Consider the following 25,422-nt stretch of genomic DNA (forward strand, 5'->3'; position numbering starts at 1 on the left):
TAAGATATTAGAATCGATTTTAGAGACGATTTTCTTATCGTAGAAATATGTTCATTGTTATATAAGTAAATATATACATTTCCTTAATCAGCCCTGATTACGGAAAATAAAGATATAAGTGAACGTGGACTGAACATTTAGAAAACAATTTTAAAAAGTTATTCTCTAATTCTTATCATTCTCGATTTGAAAAATAATCTTGGAGAATCATCCGATTTTTGTTATCACATACTTGCTTTATTTACATTCGTAAATGTTTCAAGACATTTCTTAACGCGTTCACTCTATCGAAGGTCAGCGTTTATTTGTTAAATTTTTCGAATCGATTATTTTAATTTATAAATCAAATGCCATCGAAGAAATTTGGAATAACTAGGAAATAACTAGATGAAAAGTTTGCTATGTAACGATTAATAATTTTATTAATAATACAATATTGTATTCATGTAATTGTATTTTACATAAATTATTGTATTGATATGATTGTATTTTACATATATTACATAATACAATTTACGTATTATAAATGTAGACAAATATAGACAAAATATTATTTTTCTAATAGATTTAAAAATAGACGATATTTGACAAAAATAAAGTTTTCAACTAACCATATTAAAACGGCAGAGATAAGTAAAAAGTGGAATTGACCATTGCGTTCTTTACAATGTGTGGTTTCTTTTTTTTATGTGATCTTTTACCGATTGAATCGTGAAAAGTCGAGAATTGGTTATGGGTGATAAGCAATGAAATAAAACCATTATTTGCATTTATATATTATTTATATATATAAGATGTATTATAATAATTTATAATAATTATAATAAAGAAAATACTCCCGTGACCCTAAAAATAATAGAATAGATATAAAATTCTCATAACAGTTAAGACGCTAACACGACACCCTATAGAAAGGAGTCGCATATATAGGGTGTGTGTACGAAGATACACGGAATAAGAATTCTTCAGCATACATCCATACATACATACATACATACATACATACATACATACATACATACATATATATATATATATTTATATGTTGGATGTGATGTGTATATTTTATGTATATGTACATATAAAGCGAAGCAAGCAGCGAGAGTAAAAGCGGGAAAGGAGAAAAAGAGAGAAAGAGAAAGGAAAAGATTGGTGGAAGGAAGAAGAGACGAAGGAACTTTGATCCTTTGAATGGGTGTGTGCGTAATGCGTGTATGTGTGGCTTGTGTGTGTGTGGGTTGGTTATATGTGTTTGTGTTCGTAAAGCGAGTATAGACAGCACCGTAGCGGCAATGAGGTGCCCATGCACAGCGCGCTAAAGTCCACCGATGCAGCTGGGACTATAGTGTTTAAAGTAACGCGCAGTCAGTCCATTCGCGACTGCCAGCCAGGCAAGACATTCGGATCTCTTTGTCTGCTTGCCTCTTAGCCGAGTCGTGGCGCGTGCAGTCGCGCGCGTCCGCACACAACGACGCACATAGTGCTTCTCCATTTTACAAAAGTATGTATGTGTGCATGTGTGGTTGTGTGTGTGGGTATGTGTGTACGCGTGTATGCATGATGTGTGTGTATATACATATATATATGTACATAATATATATATACATATGTATTTTGTCCGAATCGCCACGAAAAGTTCGGAAATTTGATTATTAGGAATATATATATATATTTTTCTTTCCGACGCATTGTTCAATTCGCGTCACTCGACACGTCTCAAGGTCGCTAACTCTTCGCGAGTATCGTCAATTTCTTCTCGAGGGAGAGAAGAAGAGAGTGCTGCGAGTGTCCTATTGTTCCCAGTTCGATGCGCGACGAAGAATGCGTTTTCTTGAGTCTTACTCCTTTTCTTCGTCTTCTTCGTAGGAAGACGCCGAAGGCCAAAGGCGACGGATGGAAAATTCGATTGTGTGTACGTATGTGTGTGCGTGCGCGTGCGTTTCCTTTTACGAGTATGAATATTTAATCGAATTTATTTTTCTTTTTTCATTTTTCATATATAATTTTTATTTTCTGTTGGATATATGAAAAAAATCAGTTCTTTTATATTTAACACGTTGAATGCTCGTAAAGATCGTACTGATGATCGGTACTCAATCTTGCAGATTTTGTTTCAAACATTTCTAAAAGTGTTTGTTTAACATTTGGAAAAAATAAGCTATTAATGGATACTTTCTAATAAAACTATCTTTTATTTAGAAAAAGTTATAAAAGATATAAAAAAATATGAATATATTAATCTAGTCAACGCGTTTATATATGCTTTTCATTTTGCTTATGTATACACATTTCTATGGATTTTCGTAAATTTACAAGAGTACTTTAGCAAATGGTATTTTATTACGAATCGATCGTCTATTCGAAATTTTCCGATTTCGTTTCGGAGTACTCGAAAGCACTCGAGAGTTAACCACGGATGACCCAGACTCGGGCGCGATCGAGCATGAAATCAATTCGAGGTAGAAACGCGTAAAGCAAAGCCGGTCGGGTGCTTATCCGCCTCCGGGAAAATAAAGCCTCTAAACGATAAACGATTCGTGAATATAGCGAGCTTTTCTCTCTCTCTCTCTCTCTCTCTCTCTCTTTTTTTTCTCTCTTTTTTCTCTGTCTCTCCTCTCTCTCTCTCTCTCTCTCTTTCGATAGGATTGAATATTGGGGCCTTTAGCTTCGTCGCGCCCTAGAAAGTAAGATCCTTTTCACTGATCAGACGAGGAGATGAATCCATTCCATTGAAGAGAAAAAGAAATAACCGAAGGAAAACTCGATGCACATTTTAATCGTAATTATTTTTAATTGAGAGTCTCTCAATTAGAATTCAAATGGAAGAAGTATCAGAAAGTTTTATTTTACGCGTACATACGTTTCTTTTTTCTCGAATAAGAAAATCGGTCAATGTAAAAGATGAGTTTGAAAATCAATTAGGATAAAATTCAAATAGACGTAATAAATAAAATTTATATTATCGTTTTTACACGTATATATGTTTCTTTTTTCTCGAACCAAAAGATTAGTTAGTAAAGATAGAAAGTAAGATGGGAGTTTTTTCTTTTTTTATTATATTTTGTATTTAAATCATTCTTTTCTTCTCGAAACATCCCGATCGACAACGGTATCCTCAAATTGAGATTCACGATTTTGGCGACCGGTTTGTGTTGGATCATCGAAGGAGAATCTCGTCCTTCTCTCTCTCTCTCTTTCTGGTTGCAAGCTGTCCAAAGATCTTGTGAGGTGTACGCAACAGCAGGGCCGTTTCGAGTCCTCTCGAGGCCGTCCTCTCTTCGAAAGTTGGTACATCATTAAAGAGAGTTGCGAAGGGTATTTTGAACGAAAAGGTAGAAAAAAAGAGAACAAGATCGTTTACTTATTCTCGTCCTTCAACGAATGTCTCATCAATTATCATCATTGTATCGCCATTTCGAATTCTCTACTAGAATATTTGTAAAGGAAACATTTGTTATGTTCTATATATAATCAGTTTTCAATTAAAAAGCAAGAATAAAAATTTTTTATTAAATACCATATATATATATATATATATATATATATATATATATATATATATATGTATGTATGTATATATAGTTTCTCTTAATTTTATTAATTTGTCTTTCTTTTCTTTTAAATAAATTCTCTCGTGCTTAAGTATGAACCATTAAAAATATTCACGTTCGAAGTTCGTTTTAATTTTTCTACGATCATATTTCGTCGCGATCCATAAAACCATTCCGTACATATTTGTTTTACGATCGAGCTACGTCGATCGTATAAATCTCTTCTCTCGAACGAACTCGTATCGCGCTTTGTATATCCATGTACATAAGTATATATATATGTACGTACGTACGTACACGTTCCCTTCCTACTCGAATTACTTGCGCTTATTAACGCTGACATAAAATATTAAAACGGTCGTGTAACGGGCGCAACAGACTGGTACCCCACGTGCTTCGTTAATTATAATATCTGCCCACACCTCGTGGTCGATCTATCCGGCATTAATCTGCACCGAGTACCGAGGATTAGAATCGAATCGCACGAAATCGAGATTACGCGTGGGTCGTATCGAAAGATCATGGAAAGCGCGACGAGGATTTCGTATATTCGTTGATTTATGCTCGATTCGCCAAAGCCTTCTGGATTAATGAAAAGTAAGGGAAAGTTTACGAATAGGAATATAAATAGTTGATATTTATGTAATGATTAGAAATATATTACTGAATAATATTATAGAGAAGATTAGAGGAACGAGTTTAGAAACGTTTAAAGAATTATGAATTAATCGGCTCTTTATATAATATTTTTATCCATTCATTCGTTTCAAACCGTTTATATAATTATTTATTTTAATCCGACGCGTGTTTTATATTTATTTTGTTAAATTTATTATGCGAAGTTTATGCACATATACGTCTATATATCGAAAAGTATTTCTTTTTTTAAATCTCACATAACAGAAGGACGTTCCTATCGTGTGAGAAGAGATCACGGATGAGAGTTGGGTCACGTCTCTGAACATGCACGCACACGCACACGCACACATATACATATCCATAAACAAGCAAAATACATTGGTTTAACAACAGCGTCGTTCTTCGTATATCGGACAGTAGCATCGTCGTCGGCGTAGGTAGTAAAAGACATGGAGAAGATTAAGTTGAGAAGGACTTTCGTCGTGGCAAAAGCTCGTAAATAAACACATCCAACATCGAATCCTTTGATCGTTCGAAAGTTCGAAAGCCGATGACACTCCCTGACCAGCGTCAAGAAGATCGAGAGGCAAGACATCAGACTTTCTGAGAGTTGAAAGAGAAGAGGAAAATAAGAGGCGGAGGAGGAGGAAGACGTCTTTCGTCTCTTCCCGTAGAAGACGATGCCGTTCGTCGTATTCTCGAAGAACCATGAGAATCGTTGTCGTTTGCTGAGAAGAGCAGAAGAAGGAGAAGAGGAGGAAGAAGAAGAAGAAGAAGAAGAAGAAGAAGAGAAGGAGAAAAGGAAGAAAAGGATAGAAACGAAGTCAAAGTGGCGTTGGTAGACCCACGAAGGCTTTTATATGTACGAGAAACGCTCTTTGCCGCTCACGGCGAGATATGAGCTCTAAATTTAGCCGTAAGAATTTTCGCGGCATCTACACGCGCGGCTGTTCCTTCTCGCGACTACCATCGCCGCTATTTCGCGTCTTTTGCTTGATTTTCACAGGACGAGTCGCACTGGGCTCGGATTTATACGAAGCCAAGTGTGCGGCTAAAGAGAGATAAAGAGAGCGAGAGGGTAGAGAAAGAGAGCGAGAGAGGAGAGAAAGAGAGAAAGAGAGACCAAGAGCGGACACGCGCATTCGTTCTTTCTCTTTCTTTCGTTCTGATCTCGCTCTCTTCACAACGCTAGTTTCTCGCATTAACAGTACTAAAAGAGTATACGTCTGTGTACATCCGTCTGTGTGTCTCTTCGTAAGAATAGAAGAATAGTAGACGACGAGAAGAGAACCTTTATTTTCGGATGACTCTCTGAAAAGATGCTGATCACCAAGTACACTACGATACTGCTGCAGTCGACCAATCAGCACATCATTCGGTGAGTTCGATACATCGTTTTTCCTTTTCGAAGTAGCAAATCTTTTTCCGCTCTTTTTTGTCTTTATTTTGAATTTATATATACACGATATACTTGCAACCACGTATTTGAACGTAAACAAATTTTAATAACAATAAAGAACAACTTACGTACAATTAGCAGCTTCACAAGCTCTCTTTAGAAATATTCCGGAACGTTCGCAAGTCACGTTCTCTCATGCCGAGTTCCCTTCGAAGACGGGCAGCAACCCATTGTTACATGTCAAATTCTCTCGATACCTAAAAATGGCCTATCTTCTCCGAGTTCGCTCCAAATTCCTCTAGGCCGGCTTGCAACAATATATACATATATTAAGCGAAGAAAACTGTGCCCGTGTGCCCGTTACACGTCGCGAAAAGATTTTCAGTGGAGTAATTGATTCGAAAGAGAACTTTCCTTCCTCGAGGATACGCCTCGTCATCGTTCTATCCTCTGCCTCGCCCACTCACCGTCGTTGTCGACGTCCCACTGGAAAATGAACACCGACGTTCTTATTCCTTTAAGATAATAATAACAACGCTTTATAATTAACGCGTACCTACTTCTAATAATACGTTCGCAAGAAATTAATTGCGAGGTTGATTTTAATTTTCGACGATTAATTTTCGAGATAATCTGTCTTCTACCGTTTTTCTTTCTCGTTCTTCAGATACGTTTCGAAAATTGAGAGGGAAAAGTAGTCGGGGAGATGGAAGAAGAAACAAAAGGGGGAAGAAGATGTATTCATAGGGTTTGCTTCGAGTTCATCGAGGATTTAGTATTCAGAAATCGTTCGTTGCATATTTAAAGCACGAATTGAAGTTAGCGCTGAAGCCGAGCCGCGCTCTCCCATTTAGGGGATTATTAAATTCGTTCGTCCGGACAAGGAAATCTCGGTACCGAAAGATATTAAGAAAGACATGAGAAGAAAAGAAAGTGAGAAAGAGGAAGATAAATAAAAGAGGAAAACGAACGAGCGAGTGAGAAAGATAAAGAGGTTAGACGCTCTCGATCGTTCGATATGACGTGCTGCTCGTGACTTGGAATAAATTTGAACGTGTGTTCCACGAACGGTTGGACCGGAATCCAACCTGCGAACGCAGCGTTTTCTGTATCCGTCGCGTTTCAATTCGTGCTAGAATGGTGTGTGAGAGAGAGAGAGAGAGAGAGAGAGAGAGAGAGATAAATCGATAGAGCGAGAGAGATTTGCGAGAGCTTTTTGTCATGCGACAATCGAGAATCGTTTCATGTGAATACCGATAGACGAGATTGTATCACGCTATGAACATTTTTGATTTTGTCAAGCATAAATCACAAACGTCTAAAAACACTTACTTCTCTTAAGAAACTTTCACGTTCTGTGAAAATTTCAGATACCTAACTTGATACCCGTGTCATGGAAAGACAACGTACGAAACAGGATATCTAGATTTAATTAGGAGTTAGAAGTCGTTAATAAATCAATAGATAAGAGATTCGGATCAACGTGGGATAAATCCATAAGGAGAATCTCTTCTCGATTTCCTTGATTACGATCTTTCTCGCGCGCGTGTGTATATTCTTGTATATGCACAACATTCGTACATAAGTGAATATGTACTTACGTGCGCGAAGCCCGAGTGTTCATAACAGTGATCTGTGATTTATCGCAAGAAGATATACGATCATCCAGGCGTAAAAGACTACACACTCCCTTTCCTCTTAATATTATCGTGCAAACAAACACGTGCTCTTTACGGATGATCTCGTCAAAAATCATTCGAGATTTTTTCTCTTCCTTTTATCCCACGAAGATTGCATAGTCGTTCAAAGTTATTAGAAAGCCACCCCATGCTTCCTTTGTATTCCACCGAATGTCAATATTGCGTCGTAACCTACTTTCATAGGCTTTTTATAACTTTCACTGGAGGATCCAACACAAGGCACATAATATATGTTTCCCCTACTAAGGGAAACCAACCTTCTTGATCTTATCTGATAAATTATCATTTTATTCGTCTCGGTTCACGTAGAAAGTTTTGCAGTATCATAAATGACATTAACGAAAATTGTTGCGTATCCAACGTGTTATATATCAACGTTTAATAATCACCGGAGTTAGTTGATCGTAAATCGTCGAGCTTAATATAAATAAATCATTCGTAATGCGAGGAGAGACGACACTCTCGCTCCTGAAACTGTTCTCTCATCGGTCTTGCAAAGGGTTAACAGGGTCGAGTAAAGAGCGGCGAAGGGGTAGGGAAGGATTTGATCCCCTTTAATTAAGCTCGATCGACGATATCGTCGTGATCACGCACTCGCACGCTCGACAACGAAGAAAAAGGACGTAGGACGTCGCGTTAAATCTTTCTTTTCCGTCCTGTGTCCTCCCTTCCTGTGAGCCCTAGCGACAGGTAGTAGCGTGTACATATTACATACAGGGTGTTTCACTCGAACATTTGAAATATCTTCGTTGATTTTTACGATACGAAATAAATATAAAGTAGAACGAAGTCATATGATCCCAAGTAGACGATGTCACGGATAATATCGTGGTAAAGTTTCCTTTAAGCTAGTGGTTTGCAATAAAGATTGTTTTTTCGAGATTTTATTATCGTCGACATTTTTTTTCTTTTTTAAAGAAGTCATCATATCTTTATTATTAAAGTATCGAAAGCTTACAAAAGATCGAATTCGACGCTACAAATTTATTGATCTTTAGACACAAAATCTAAATTTTGGACGTTTAGATACAAAACATTTATCTTAACAGATGAATTAATATTTACCATTCTCGTTTAGATCGAGCAATTTTTTCCTTCGATATTTCGTCGTATCATCAGAAGCAATTGAGGATATTTCGAGCAGATACTCGAGCTGAGTTAGGTGAAACACCCTGTATATATATACATACATATATACCTTACACGTATACGTCCGACAAGGCCACTAATGAAAGCGAAAAGGAATTTATCGTCGATATAAATTCTTTCTCTCCTACCTTTCTTTTCTACCTTCGACGATATCAAACTTACCGGTCACGTTCCTCCGAATCGATCGACCTTTCTCACGAAAGCATCGATATTGCTCCGTCCGATGATTTAAGGAATCGATTGGAATTATTAATGTCAAAACCTTGTCGAAAAGATCCAAATAAAAATGACAATCTATTATAATATATGTTTCTATAACGATATATGAGCCTGTCTGACGTTAACCCGACGACGTAAAACCGTCGGACAAAATTTGCTTATCGCGACATGGAGAGAGTGAGGGAGGGGATTAAAGGAAAATCGCTAATGAAACAATCGCGAATTTATTTCGAAAGAATTTATTGATGATATATAAATTCCTCCTTTGATCCTTCTTCCTTTCTCAGACGTCCAGTCATGCTCGCATTGTCGATCGAATTCTCGGCAACTCGTTTCTCGATATTGTCATCGCCCCCGTACATGTTATTTTTTCTTCTCTAAGGAAAAGAGGAAGGGGAGAAGGAATCGTGTACACTTTTATCGAACTATAATAATCGCTCGTCGAGACGGAAAAGATCGGATGAAAAAGGTACACGTTTCTTAATAACGACTGTATTGCCTTGAGAAATAGAACGAAAGAACGAAAGGTCGAACAAATAGACGTAGCTCGGTAAGTCATAGAAATTCGATTAGAGTATGTACGTATACGTATGTACGCACTTAACGACGTTATACTTTGTAGGTTTATTTTGATACTTCGATCTTACATTCGTTTGTGATAACATCTAAATCAAATAACGTTTCTTCCTATATTGCATCCACGGAAATGTGGATTCGTCCAACAACAATAATTCCCATTAACTTCAATTTATTTTCCAATACGCTTAATGAATTATTTCTTTGCACCGTTATATTGTACGTATTATTGTACCGTAATGAATGATGTATTATATCGAAATTAATCGAAATCATTTGTTCGTCTTTTTAAATAAATGTTTTAGGACAAAATGATTTTATTTGATTTTTTCGTTTTTTACAGAAAGTAATTTTTTCTTGTTTAAGTTCGTTTGAACGATTAACAAATTCATATTGTTAAATTATGTCTTTTCGTACGAATAAAAATATGTCAATTTGTCTAAAAAATTATATTATAATCTCAAAATCTCGGAACAAAAGTATGTGTCGATTAGAACATCGTTCGCTTTTGATTAAAAAATGTCTTCCTTTAAGATTCATTTGTATCAGAAAAAAGAAACGGAAACATTTCAAATGCTTGTGTTAGATAAATTGCTGTGTATATATATATATATATATATAGGTTGATTATAAATTAAAGGTCAGTTGAATATCTCTTTTGTTAAAAACAATAAAAACAAAAATGGTAAGGAACGTTTGATAATTTCAAAATTATGTTAAATATGTTAAAAATATTAAATAAAACGTCCAATTTTTGGTTAAATCAGAAATTTAATAATTTCTAGTTTTTTTTTTTTTCTTATAGTATATCCTATATTTTTTTAATTAATTATGTATCTTTATCAATTATCTTTAAAAAATTATTAAACAAATATAGATCTAAAGTCAACAATTAACGAGATAAATATTAATTTTCGACAAGGTTTTGACATGTGAAGTATGTTACATATGTAGATGGAAATAGTAATATTGAACATCGTGAAACTACGATTATGATTATGTAATCGTTGCTAACCAAGATTACTACATATTAGATATAAGTAGCAACCCAGACGCAACCTAAATCACCTGATCTAATATCTTTAGATTTTTTTTTTGTAGGAATTTGTAAAAAATAAAAAAATATCAAACATTTAGAAATTTAAAAGAATTACAAGCGAAAATTATAAATATCTTTGATTAAATAACACGTGAAATGTTACAAATCGCACAAAGAAATATGTCTATAAGATGTCGATTGTGCATATAAGATAACGGTGGATACTTTGAATATTTATTCGGTTAAGTAAGTATTTTTTGTTGTTGTTATTATAAATTAATTTTAGATTACAAATTTTTCAATGAACAGTTTTAATAAGACAGCAATCAAATTTATCGTAAGATCTTTTTATTGTATGTTTTTCGTTTTTTCATAGCCTCTTAAAATTGTTTACATTTGAAAGTATGTACTGTCAGTCATATAATTATACACGCTAATATCTTGTTAATTCTCAACTTAATAATTATATATATACTTGTTTAATAATTTTATTATTAGATTATATTTGTTTAATAATTTTTTCAAGACAATCCAATAAAATATCTAATATTCTATAAGAAAAATTAAAAATCTTTAATCTTTCAGTTTAAGCGGAAGGGTTTTATTTCTTCTTACTTTTAAGATATTTAACGTATGAAATCATGAAAGTTTTCTTAATAAATTTTTTCTCTATTATTTCTAACAAAGAAGATATTCAACTGGCTCTTAATATAGAATTAACCTGTATACTGACTCGTAATGTAAAGTAAACTTCATAGCTTCTTTTGATATTCATAATAACGAGTATGATGAAAATAGAATCGAGAAAAGCGAGGTTCTCTGTAGGTTTTTGCACTGATTCGAAGAGACGACCCCTTCGTACTCTTTTCGATCGGTACTACCCTTTATTGCTTTTCTACCCTTCGTGAAACGATTCTCAGTGACCAAGGGATAGCTGGTAGTGCGGTTTAATTAGGCACTGAGCAATCCGAGATCAGAAGTGGCTGATGGCAGCTAAACGTGACGAGGGCATCGTGCATGCCTATGTTTCGCGGTCACGCCTCCTCTTTCCCCCTTTCCAATGTTCTCTCTCTCTCTCCCTCTCTCTCGGTCTCTCTGTTTCTATCCCTATCTCAGCTGTTAATTTAACAATTATTTTAAAAGGAAAAAATATATACCCACTTTATATATTCGTTATTACTTTTATTAATATAATTTAAATTTATAATAATAAATATTTAATAATAATTAAAGAATATAAGATACTTAATATATATAAAGATATTTAATAATAAATAAAGAAAAATGATTTTTAATTACCTACCATTACTCTAACAATTATAATTTTGATAGTTATAAAAGAGAAGAAATTAAAAATCTATAATTTTGACGAATTGCTTGATATGAGCTAATGTCAAAAAATGTATTATGAATTTTCGTTAAACTAATTTTTATAGTGTGACTTCGTATAATCGATTAGTCTTTCATTCGTATATCATCGTGATACTTCTTTGCATTACGATTCTTTGTTCCCATTCTCTTCTTTTATATACATAGTAGAAGTAATGTAATAAAATCGACCTAACTTTCTTATGCTTTCTCGAAGCATCGTGTCTTTTCACTTTAGGAAAGGTAACGTAATAACCAGGTTCTTCTTGTAAATTCGAGCAAGTCAAAGAAGATTGTATTACGAAGTTTCAATCGTATCGAGGTCTCCAATCAAACTCGAATCTTCTCATCGACGTTTTTATTTCTTTTAATAAATCGACAACAATAACAACAACTTTGACGATGGAAAATGATCGTTCGAGTTCAAAGAGAATTTGATTTCTTTTTTTTTCTTTTTATATATTTAAGAGCACGGATATATCGTCCTAGGACCTTAATGTCGATAGTCGCCTTTTTTTGGGTTTCCCGTTACCACGGACTGCTACGAGGACGAAGACGAATACGAGGGGTCGCAACTCGTAGAAAAGGAGAACACCCCGTCGTTTCTATTGCCGATTCTGAGAGGACCAAGGAGGAACTTTTATATCACCACAAATTGCTCAAGACTCACCATGCGCTCTCTCTCTCTCTCTCTCTCTCTCTCTCTCTCTCTCTCTTTCTTTCTTTCTCTTTCTTTTCAACGCCGATGCTTACTTTTTAATTAAAAGTTTTCCTTTCAGAGTGTTCTTTGACGCACCACCATCATCCACTCAAACCATTTTTAATTCTCTACTCGAGACGTAACGATCAAGAAACGATAAATTACGTGTTTCTGCTCTCTCTTTTCTTTTTTCTTTCTTCTGTACACGAAAAAAATGTATTGTACACACTTCGAAGTAAAGAGAAGATCGAAAAGTCAATTTTTCCTCGTTTTTCAATTTTTTCATTTCTTTATCATCTTATAAACGTTTCAGATATATTTGATATCGATCGAACAAAATCTCTTAACGTTTGGTAAACCGGTAGAGAAAAACGGGCATTCCTCTCAATTTCGAGTTTAACCACCGTATTTCAACGAGTAGACGTGCTAAACGTTTAATCCTTTCGACACAGCCCCGTATTCAGAGGATCCAATGCATAATTAACGTATCAAACGGCATCCTCCGTGATAAAGGTCGTGAGAACGGAGGGTGTTTCCGTCGTTTGCACGATTTCGCTTTGGTTGCGTCGAGCCCTGCATTTTCAACGGAGCTTGCAAGCTCGCGGTATACAATAGATACGATGTGGAAGGAGTAGAGGTAGAAGGAGCGGAGGTGGAATGAAAGGGGGAGAGGGCATGAGGTCCCTGGTGTATCCAAGTTAGACACGGCCAAGAGCTCGCTATTAAACCCACGGGATAAGACCTGGCACTTCACTTCGTACGCTCGCTAATTAAATTATTCCAAAACGTGGTCCGCCACGAGTCTCTCGCATCCCTTTCGATGTTGGTTCCACTCGCGCGCATAAGATCATCCTAAAATCTGCCTCTCGAAGAGGAAACTTACTCGGAAGACTCGGCAATGATCCAACACATTTCTTTTTCTAATTTACTCTCAAACGAGTTCTACGGGCGAAAAGTTTTCTCGTCCGCGATAAAAATTATTAGAAGGGAAAATCTGCAAATACTTTCTCTTTTTTTTATCTAATCATTTCATCACATATCCACGCGAGAAATCGCGCATTAGTGTGTACGATAATAAAGTATATAATAATAATAATGAGGATAAACGTTATGATAATGTATACAAGGTGTTCCATTTATTTATTTATTTATTTGTTCGATTCCATTAAAATTATGATAAATATATATGGTACAATTAATCGGATTTATGAAACCCTATTATTTTATTATTATTTGTTTTCAAATAATGTAAAATAAACAAGTTGATTTGTTGCATTTTATTCGTCTAAATGTTATTTCTTATTAAACGCTTCTTATTAAATTTATTAAACGTCCTAATTGTTAAGGGACATTGGTCGAAATCCTTTAGATTTCAAGATTCAGTGATAAAGAGAGAAAAAGTAGAGTAGGACAGAACAGAGCAGAGAGACAATTAAAAATTCTTCGTTCGTGGGAACTGTAGAGCCTTCTTCCGACAATGAGTAAGGAGTGGCATCTCGTCTTTGAAAGAAAGACAAAGAGAAAAAAAAATGAAAGGTGGAACGAATCATGCAGGGGAGAAAATTTGTCGGTTGAAGAAGCAATCGTCGAAGAAATCAAAGGTCTGCCCTCGACGTTTCCTACGTGACATGATTGCGATTTTCGAATTCGAATATCCAGCTCTTTTCCGAAGATATTTTCTTCTGGTCGGATTTATTTTCGATCGAACGAACATCGATTTCCGACATGGACGAAACACGTTAGATGCTATGGCGGAAGATAGTCTTGATGAAATATCTCCCGAAGCGAGAAAGAGAGAGAGAAAGAGAGAAAGAGAATTATCAGGAGAGTCGGTAGAGTATGATTCGCGTGACAGGTAACAAATGGTTTCACGGATAGAAGTAGACAAATATAGTGGATCTAGTACTATCTCTTTTTCCCCATAGACGGGTTATCTACCGATTTTTCTATTCACGGCACTTTCTTTTACCAATAAATTTTGATCTGAAAGGATGAGAGCATCATTCGTCGGGAAAATAATAGAAGGGTAATAGTTCGAATAGAGGAAGAAATTTTTGTGAATTCCTTTTTTCCGGAGAAAGCAAATGATTCGAAAGAGTCATTGAACCTAATAAGAAGGAGAAAACGAACCTTAATTGGCGCATGATTGGCGTCAATCGGTGTTAAGATTCACCGTGAACGATTTCCTTTATCACGCTTCGGAGTAGAAATCGAAGTCGCTCGTGTAGAGACCTCGTAATATGCCTCGCTTTCTCAATCTTCGGTAACTACTTGAGTCGTAATGATCATTTTCATCGATCGAAATTGTACAGGGAGATTCAAAAGTTCCTACGAGATTATACAAATCAATTACTCTTTTTCGAGATTTTTTAGGCTAACTTTTTTTCAAATCGTAAAATTACTAATCCTAACTGCGTACCTAAATAGTCTCGAAAAAGAATAATTGATTTTCAAAAATCGCTTAGGAACTTTCGACTCAACCTATAGTTTGTACAAAAGTTGTACCGTTAACCATAAAAGCGAATTTATAGCTTTTACTGTTGGAAAGATCTTACTATTTTAAATTATCAATGTAATTTTATTTCTCAATCTTTTAGTTTTCTTCTTCTCTTCTTTTTGTCAAATAAATTCGAACGTCATTGCGTTAGAGTATTATGCGTAGAAGCAGGGGAGTTAAAAAGAGAAGATACCTACCTATGTTGATTCGACGCTCGACGGCGCATGATAATCCGACACACACACACACACACATACACACTCATCCGTTTTAATATAAATACAAGAATATAAAGACAATGGGGTAGGATACACATGTGAGGTAAAGCAAAGACAAACAGAGATGATTACTTAACAGGCGAACAGTTCTCGCGAAGCACGATTCCCTCTGTAGCTATATCTCTCTTTTTTCCTCTCGCAGCCTCTCCGTTGTCCCTCTGGGTGCTATCACGCGCCACCGAGCAAAAAAGGGACGGAGGGTACATGTGGAAAAACTTGCTAGCGACGGACTGGGTTTTCCATGATCTCTTTACGACCCCTTGGACCGTTGCCACTGGACCACGCACCGGGTAAAAATCTTCATCAACTTACCAACCATCGAAGTATCGATTCTTCTGTTTTTAGTTAGGAATATTTATAGATAGATTGGCTTGATAAGAGTATATTTACCGGAGTACACGAAGAAAAGTGAAAAGAATATCATGGAGATAAAAACTGTCGTAAGACAGTTTATTTTTAATATTTGTGAAACGACAGTTTTATAAATCATATAAATGTGTAATGACACCAATAATTTTACACTAATAAAAAACTGTAATTTTTTATATGTTATTTTATTCTATTTATTTATTCTTTTTAATTTTCATTATTTTTGTTCCGTCAAATAGAACGAAATAGTTACGACTTAACCTTATAAAATGATTCGAAGAAACTTTTCTCATAGCCATTAAAAAACTTATTCATTAAAAGACGTATCTTTCTGGGCGAGTTCCCACTGTGACTCCTTCGAAAGTTTTTCCCGCGTTTCGTACGATTAAACGTTCATTCGCCTGTCTCTTCTCTTACTTTTTTACCCACACACACCCAACCCCTCTTCATACACACACGCACACATACACTTTCATGATAGATAAAGAAAAAAAGGAGAGAGAGAGACAGAGAAGATATACTGGAGACACAAGGGACTAAATCCTCAAAATTTATTCTCTTATGAAGTCCCTCTGCGAAAGGGGCCTTCACCTGTGCTTAATATTTTGACCGTATACGAGAAGTAGAATCTCTCCAAAGAAAATTTTAGGAAACCTTAAAAAGTTTTGGGTAAGAAGTTAGAGCGTCTAACATTTTTCCTTGAACACCTGAGTCCAATCCCTCTTAAATTCTCAATAAGTACTATGGTCACCGGTTTTGCGATAAGCCGCAATTTTCACTCCTCCTCTTTAATTGACGATTTGTTAATCTTTTTTTTATGGTAGGTACTTCAAGATAGCAAATAAGTTATGTAAGCTGTTTCATTCTATAGATTAATACGATATATAAATTAACATGAAACGTAAAAATATTCAAAAAGAAACGAAAGAGAACCTATTTTGTCTCATTTTGTTTTCTCAATTCTCGGGAAATGATCTTCTCGTGCTAGAAAGTAGTAGGTACATAGGACATTCTTAACGTTTCGAAGTACTGGCTGTACTGGATTAGGAGTAAAGTTGTAAAAGGGAACGTGAAGGGTTTCCTGTAAAGGGAAAGAAAAGAGAAGAAAACTAGCGGAAAAGATTTGTGGACCGACCACGAGGATTTTACTGCTCAAAGGTTCTTTTTTTCTTTCTCCCTCTTTCTCTCTCTTTTCTCTTTCTCGCACATGGACACTTTTTCCATGTTGTTTCAAACGATTCCTTACGTCTTTTCCGTTGGAACAGTAAAGAAAGGTGTCTCGTGATAAAGATAAAAGGGGAGAGATACGCTTTATCGACTGGTTCGCTTCAAGCTCGAAAAAAGAGTCTGTTGTCCTTCCTTTTTCTCCTTTACTATACTTCCATTTCGCTCTTATTACTACTTCCTTAAAGAGGTGAGTCTTTATTGCTGGCAGTGATGCAAGATGTGCAACACGCATGAAACTCCGAACTGGTAATCGTAAAGGACTAAATGAGCCTGAGAGGAGGATCGTAATAAGGATCGCGTGCGAGTTAAAAAAGAAAGAAAAAGAATGTAGCAGAAATAAAGAGAAAAAACGGGAATGAGAGAAATAACATTACACAAAAGGATGATTAGAAACGTGCGAATGATTGACTAATTGAAGTATAGTTTTGCGCTACGTTATATATGCATATATATATATATATACACATACATATAATATTCACATTAATTACTTCATATTATTATTATTATAGCCTTCATCTTCATCTGTGTGTGTTTCGTGTATATATATAAAAAAATATAGATACAATTTTACTATCTTTTACGATCTTTTACGATCCAACGAAGCTTCAAGTCAGGAAAAAAGTTAATAATCGAGAACTTCGTCTCATATTAATGATTAGTATTATTTTAAATATTCCTACACAATTTTTATCTTTTCCATTGCACGTATGATATGTCATATGTTTTCTAATTTCTGATATGTTTAATATTTTTACAGTTGAGTTATCCAAAAAGTGATAATTTTAAACTTCAAGATTCTAGTCCTTGAAAATCTTTTATAAAAATTTTTTAATTTTTATTTCCTTTCACTATTTGCCGTCAAAGCAAAAAATTTAACGAATAAAAAATTAATGTAAAAAGGTGCCAACAACACATGGTGTTCTCAGACAGTCCTCCTCTATCCAAATGCTAACTATGCTCAATATTGCTTAACTTTAGTCACCAGGCAACTTCTTTTTTTAACACACATACATCTGGTAACGTTAACATATGTATACACTCCTATAACAAAAAATATATATATATATTTATATATATATAAAATGTATTAAAATATAATTCAGTCTTATTTGCTAGTCCCTAATTTAATTAATCTAAGTTTAATCTAGCTTTTTGTTCTTGTGTAAAATTAGTGTCTTATACTTGTAGTTGTCAGTTTATCACAGATACAATAGTGTAACTTACCTTATTACAGTTGTCATTTTTCGTATGGGAAAATTAAGCTAAAAACCTGTTCGTAGAAATTGGACGAGAACTGGTGTAACAACATGATTTGACAGTTGACGTGAATTCAAATATCTTGCTACACATTTGTACAACGGATGTTGCCTATTTTTTATATAAATTATACCAATTACCCCTTATAACCACTTTTTCTTCTTTTTTCTCTCGTTGCTCCCACCATATATACATTCTCCAATAACATTCCGCCATATAACACAATCCATCATATAACATTCTCCAAGATTTGCTGTGTGTTATATTTATGCAATTATATTGTTATGTTTACAGATGAAAGATTTAAGGATGTATTGCTCATCTGGGTTATAACATTCGAAATCATTAACATAATAAGAGATGAAAATGTATACGTTCGAGTGTGAAGAATCGAATAGTAGTAATAAGAGAATCATTTCTCCTTCGATGAAAAGTTTCCATGTCTCTGATGTAAAATATTAATCGTTAATAATTAAATATTATTAGATCGCTAATGAATTGTTTTTGTTAACGATCACGCTAAAACATTAAAAAAAGAAAAAAGAAAAGGAAATAATTAAAAGTTGGCCACGTGATAAGCACGCATTTATTTGGCGGGCATCTACGCTATACTCGTTTACACACTCTCGTGAGGAATTTAATTTCACGCGGGTCTTTCGATCGTAGGTATTCTTCTCTACGGCCTCCAATGGCGGAATCGCTTCCTGCCAGCTGTTGTACGCTGTATTTTCCAACTCTTCCATATATAGACTTAACCCGTGGGTACCATTAAAGAGAAAATATACGTTGTACATACATACTACATATACACAGTCATGTATAATACATAAGGTTGAATATGTATTATCGGTGACGCGCGATAATCAATGTACGTCGATATTGCCACTGGATAAATAATAAAATATGTTTCTACCCTCGTAATTTTCTTTATAAAATAAAACATAATGGTAAAGGATACTAGAAAAGACATTTCGATTTTGATACTCGAAAAGGTCGAAGAAACTCGTCGATATATCGTTTGACGTCTTGAGAATGAACGATTCTCGTAAAGTTATCATAATGTTGAAACGTAGCAACGATCGAAGGATCCTCGATCGGTTCACCGTCGAGACAATGTCCAGTAACATCACGAACGACCGATCGTCCTATTCGACCAACAAGAATCACGATCGTATTGACCTAATTTTTTTTTATTTCATCTCGCTCAGCCATTTCCTAGATCGCTCGCGAGAAATAGTGGAAGGCGCGATCTTGAGAAACGAGTTTCTTTCCTAACGACTGTAATTACAGGGACGTTTCGTCGATCTTGTTTTTGTTAATTGCCCGACCGGCTTTTCGTGTGTTGTTTTCTTTGAATCGGATCGTCCTTCTTTTTCAAAACTATTATTATTATTATTATTATTATTATTATTATTGTTGTTGTTATTGTTATTGTTATATTTATTTCACGAATTTTCTATTTCAGTGAGACTAATAAATCTCATGTGTTTCTGTGTATGTAAAATAGAATTGACAATAGCTAAGGTATAAGTTATTGTTATCGTAATTCGTATCGATGTTCTTAGGCGTGTAAAGGGTAATATATAACAAGCAGGTGCTCGATCCAAGATACATGGAATTACTCGAACGTATTTCACTGGAAACCATTTAATTCCGCATAGAGAAACATTTAATTGGCTATAATACGCCTGGAATTCGCTGAGGGATCGCACCATCAGCATTCCATAGTCTTTTTCATAGATTGTTAATTTTGTTGTATTTTCTTTTGTTTTTCTTTTTTTCCATTGCAATCTTATCTTGCATAAAAAATAATAAATTACAAGCATATCTTGCGACTCCAGGACAAAGAATTTTTTTAACACATTTTCCGTTATGTTTGATCAGTTAAAATTAATTGTTCATTATATTTCGAAATGATTCGAATATATAAAATTATAAATATAAAAAAATTTTAATTTTTGAGTGTTAACTTTAAAACCTTAATATTTCAAACATTTTCTTAAACATTTAAACGAAGTACGTTTAAACTGAGAAATTAAACAATTCGAATAGAAAAAAACAAGATGTATCTTCGTTCAATTAATTTTATCACGCTCAATCCAATAACAAATATTCGTCCAACGGAAGAAGAGTCAATTCTTGAAATAGTTTCATCTCGAACGAAAAAGCCTTTCTCGCGATCACGCTCGAATTTTATTGGAGCACATCACCTTGGCAAGAACTCGATGAACAGCCATTGACTTTTCTTCTGTCCTAGTACACGGTAGCTCGTCGAACGAATGAAATCCTCTTTTCTCCATCTACCATTCGAGGAACCAGTTCGTCCTAAGACCGATGTCTTCTACGTTAATGACGCAAACATGGAAATGGTTAGTTAGGTACTTTTCTTTAACGACAATGTTCAACAATGACTACGTGACATTCGTAGAATATAATTCAACCCTCATAATAAAACATTTATTCCTATAATTAAGAAATTCTACGATCGAGTGAAATAATTTATTAAATATATTAAAACCCGATATTTGTATCTCTAATATGTTACATAGACATTTTTTTAATTCTGAAAGATCGTGTAATTAATCAACGTAGGTATGAATCTTAAATATATATTAATAATTCCTCTTAAGACTTTCAAATAATCAATAAAATATTCTGTAATTATATCGGCACTCCTTGAGATTCATACCTACTTAAGTGATAAATTAATATAATTATGAAAAATTTTAATTAGACGCAGTAGATCTTAAAAAATGTGTTAGAAATTAGAAGATTGATGGATTCTTTTCTATGTTTTTACTCTTTCTCTCTCTTTCTCTTTCTTTCACAGGCGAGAGAAGGATAGAGAGAATCTATGTAGAATGAAATAGTGGTTGGTGTTGCGCGTGCGCTTGCCGGTCCCCCCTCTTTCTGCACCTTTCCAGCTCCCCTCCGCTTTAGTGGAGCGCGGAGCAGCGAAGAAAGGGGAGAAGAAGGCACTCTGTTCGGTTCTATCGTTCTCGACCGGTAGTCGCGTTCTCGTGCGCGTTACGTGACGTCGCGACGCCCCGCAGTGCGTCGGCGACCGGCGTCACGACGCCTTCATCTATTCTATTGGAACGTTTGCTCTATATCTCTTTTACTCACGTCTAACTTCTATCGTACACGAGCTCGCGATATCGAGAGTGTAATAACGAAGAGGAAGCAGGACAGTCCCTGTTTTAAAATATTTCTCGTGCATTCTTTCATGCTAAATCCGGCTCAGGTTATTGTTTGTTCGTTTGTTTTTGTACTTGCACTGTCTTCTTGGTGGATGGATGATGTATTTGATTGATAAACGAGAAAAGAAAAGGCTCTTACTCGTACGATCGTGAATTTTGAAGTTTAGACGTCGGTAATGATTTCTTACTTTCGTTTTTTATTTTCGGAAAAAAAATTCTTGCAATGTTTTGTGCTTTGTTCGTTTTTAAGAGAAACAAAAAGTTCGTTTACGGTCTTAACAAAGAGATCGATATCCCCTTTTTTCTTCCCATAGCGAGTTTGGAATGTAGAGTCTTTGGTATCGAAACGACGCCGGTTAGTATATTTGAAGTGCGTATCGTCGAGAGAGAGATTTGTTGGATTTCCATGAGTCATCCGTTTCTATCTGGTTCATCGAAGTTGTCTCTACTTCCGTGGATGTCTTATCGAAGTTTGTTCGATGAATATATCTCGCGATGTCGCGAAGTGTCTTCTTTGGAAGGAGAAAGAAAGAAAGATAGGAAGAAATTCTCTTTGATAAACGATATGGAGATATATTTTTAGAGTTCGATAGTAGGACGTTCAATAGTAGGAATTCGAAGAGATCGACGGTATGAGCGGTCTTTTTATCCCCTTTTTTTATTTCTTCTTTTTTCTTTTTTTCTTTCTTTCTTTCTTTCTTTCGAGGTCACTCAACCTTAAACGGGGAACGTATATTTTTCTCCTCTCCATCCTGGTCTGCTGCGTAAATACATATCGGAAATATCGAGCTGGAGCAGCGCACTGCGTGTGAAAATGGCGAGATACGTGGCACGAAAGTTACAAATGAAAAGTTCGAAAACTGCCGCATGCTCGTCGTTTATCTTTTATCACAAATGTTCTCCGTATTCTCATTTATATCTCGTTGCACCCAACGCGATTAAAATTCACCTCGTCTCTCTATCTTTCCCGTTCTTTTTCTTCTTCTTCGTCTTCTGTTTTTATTTCTTTATATTTCTAGGTAATTTTCTTTTAATTTTGTTTTATCTTATATAGGCATTACGTAGACTCTGTAATACCTCGAATCGATTATCCTTAGACCATTTATTTCATGAAATGTTATCGAATGGTCCGAAAGAAAAAGTGTAAAAAGAGAGAAAGAGATAGAAATGCATGGTGAAATTTCGTTGAGAGATAACCGATAATCGAGGTTCCACTCGGCTAAATACGATTAGATGAAACGAAGTGGAAAGACATTGAAAGTCCTTCGGCAAGTGTCTTCCTCTTCTTTTTCTTCGTGGTTTCTTCGATCGAATAGTACTTCGTGCTTGAGAACGTTCTTTTAAGTGGATCGCAATTCTCTGTCTCTCGCTCTGTTTCTTAATCTCTTTTTCTCTCGTAACGCTAGTCCTTACGAGCTAACTTTATGGTGAGCACGTAGTCGAACACCAACGAGTACGTTGCACCGTCAAGCTTTCCCTCGTTGAGTCGCGAGTGATAGTAGGTACTCAGTACGAGCCAGTGATGTAGACTTCTTCAAATGCATTGCACCGTGCATCGATAAGAACGCATCGTATAGGTAACGATAAGAGAGCGTCTTAAAAAAAAAAAAAATTTCAATCTTCAAGTCTTCGTTAATTTTGTTTTTCTCTGTTATGCGATTTCAAATCTTTTCTCGTTTATTTTCTTCTTTTATTTCAGAAATTTGTCGATGCATGATCCGTTGTATGGAACAATTGTTATTTCGTTAGAACGTTTGTTTAAATTCATATTTATTCACTTTCTACCTTCTTCTTTCATCTATCTCGTGACGACGAATGGAATTGTTTTCTCTTGATATTCGTCGGCGTTCAAGATGAAGGTTCACGGACGATTCGTTGATACATACGTGTTGCGCAACTAACCTCACTCGCGTGCAGCTGATTGTCAAACAACTCGTGGAAAGTGCAGCTGCTGTTCATTATAAAGGCTCGCGATAGTGTGTTTTATTTGTAAGAATATTAATATACATATAATGATGGTATTATTTTCGCAATAGTTTAAAAATAAAGTTCGAAAGGGAAATCGATAATAGATTGCATCGTGAATTGGATCAAGGTTCTTGATAATATTGAAATGAAAAAAAAAAAAAACGAAAACTAAAATAACTCTCTATATAAGTAATTTCATAGTTTATTATAACGATAAATTTCAAGTAAATTTTCAGTTCTTTGAACCGTGTAAAAAAAGAGATAGGAATACGTTAATACAGAAAAAATATATAGTTTCGTCTCCATGCTCCGACTCTGTTCTCCGATTCGATTCGTTAGGGTTAATCGAATTATCGTGACGACCAATCACATCGACTGACCAGGGAATTGCGGCTTCATGAAGGTCGATAATCGTGAGTCTGCACCAGTTACCGCAAAGTGACGGTGTATTAGACCACACTGTGTGAGATTCTCGTTGAACGATTCCACGTTAGATAATTACCTATCTATGTCTTTCATCCGAGATCAGAGTATATTAGAAGCAGATGAGCTGACCTGATTTCTTCGTCGTCGAAGAGAAAGAAGATCGAACGTATAGTTCGCTATCGCAAACCTCTCTTGAGATTTTCTCTCAGCCAGTTGTTTTTCGAAGCGTTGCGTTCTTCGTAATAAACGTTTAACGCGATATAAATTATTCGACGCCGTAATCGTACCGTAAATTTTATTCTAATTTAAAGAAACGGAAAAAGAATCAGAGAGAAAGAGAGAAAGAGTAATGCAAATTTATTTCATTTTCTAGCGAAACGTTTTCTTTCTAACGAAACGTTTGCACTTTTTCACATTTCTTTCTCTTTCTTTATCTTTTTTTATTCAAAAATAAAATAAAACTTAACAGATATAATATCCGATATCAAAATTAACGGGGAAATGAGAACCGTCTCGCTGAAAACGCGAGTCGTGAGTTCAGTTTCTAATTCAGCAACCGTCATTCGCTAAATTTTGAATAGCATCTTTCCCGACGGCCGTGAGTGCCGGTTGCGTTGAGGGATAATCGCCGAGTCCGTCAGCCGTTTCTACCGTCGTCGTCGCTACCGTTGCTGAATTCAAATGTTTTCGCCTTTGTGGTTCGCGAAATTACTGTTTATTTTATTCCCTTCGTCGTTCGTACGCAACGAAACCTGGCTTTAGAAATTACGACAGCTACCGAAATATTCTGCATACATATGTATAATTTTAATCTTCTCTTAAGATATTTCCTCTTAATTATCACGTCATTAGAAAACAATTAACGTTCCCGAACATTACGCTGAAATAATGCGAGCGTTACAACATTAATTACTCGTTCTAATCGTACTTTCTTTACTGTCTTATAAATGTGTGTACGTATATGTATATGTGTATATATATATATATATATCTTATTTAAATACGGGCTATTTCGTACAGTTGATCGATCAATATTCCTAGGTTTCTGTTTTTTTGCTGGTAGAGAAATCGAGGCGTTATAGGAAATAAGCAGAGATAGAAAATTTCAAGAAGTACGCACTTTCCATCATATCGCACGATCAGTATATGTCTTGTCTCGCCTCTCTTTCTTTTTCATTCGAACCAATATCCTGTTCGTTTTTTATCTAGGCACTCTCATGGTCTCTCTCAATAACGATCCACAGATCGGTAATAAGTCTGCGTTCCTCGAGCTCGTTTCTTGTCCCTTCCGCTTCTCGTTTTTACACTCAGCATCCTTTCCCAGGACCTTGATATCTCGCAGACTCTCAATGAACAGTCCCGTCCTTTGGAATATTTGCCAACCATAGCGCTACTGCTATTGCCTTTCCTATTCGTTCTATACTTTTTGTTTTTTTTTTTTTTTTCTTTCTTTCTGTTACGGTTGACCCTCGAAAAAGAAGGTTCTAATGGCGCCTAGGATCCTATTACAAGACCGTTGAAAATCTTTGGAACCGGCCTATACGATCAAAATTTTTACAGTCGTTCGTGCTCCACCGAAGAAAAGCCCAATAAACGGGATATTACGACACGTACCTACCGCTTTTACTTAAGTATTTTTTTTCCCGATTTTATTGGAGTAATCAGAGGGAGAATTATATTAAGAGAATATCAGGGATTATAAATATTGTTAAATATCGCTGAACGAAATCCCTTATTGAATTTTAAAACAAAACAAAAATTAGATCATTTATTTAAATCCATTGTAAATCTTTTATTCAGTGTATGTATTATTATTGAAAATAATTTCTTACAATCATTCATTATATACCTATTTAT

At 35.2% G+C, this 25,422-nt stretch overlaps 1 protein-coding gene across 5 annotated transcripts in view; it reads left to right on the plus strand.

Moving 5' to 3' along the window:
- The window catches only part of LOC127067950 (protein sprint-like), a 138,566-nt gene that overhangs the window by 82,674 nt on the left and 30,470 nt on the right, over window positions 1-25,422 (plus strand). The window contains exon 1 of one of the 5 annotated variants that reach the window (XM_051003435.1): window positions 3,631-5,568. The exons of 3 other annotated variants lie outside the window; for them this stretch is intronic. In XM_051003435.1, the coding sequence (XP_050859392.1) occupies window positions 5,510-5,568 (59 nt within the window). In that variant the 5' untranslated portion in view covers window positions 3,631-5,509. Of the gene's footprint in view, window positions 1-3,630; window positions 5,569-20,019; window positions 21,216-25,422 lie in introns of those variants that run through there. One more of the 5 variants, XM_051003434.1, reaches the window with a different exon arrangement.

Source organism: Vespula vulgaris, chromosome 12 (genome assembly GCF_905475345.1).
Source record: "Vespula vulgaris chromosome 12, iyVesVulg1.1, whole genome shotgun sequence".
Classification (NCBI taxonomy): Eukaryota; Metazoa; Arthropoda; class Insecta; order Hymenoptera; family Vespidae; genus Vespula; species Vespula vulgaris.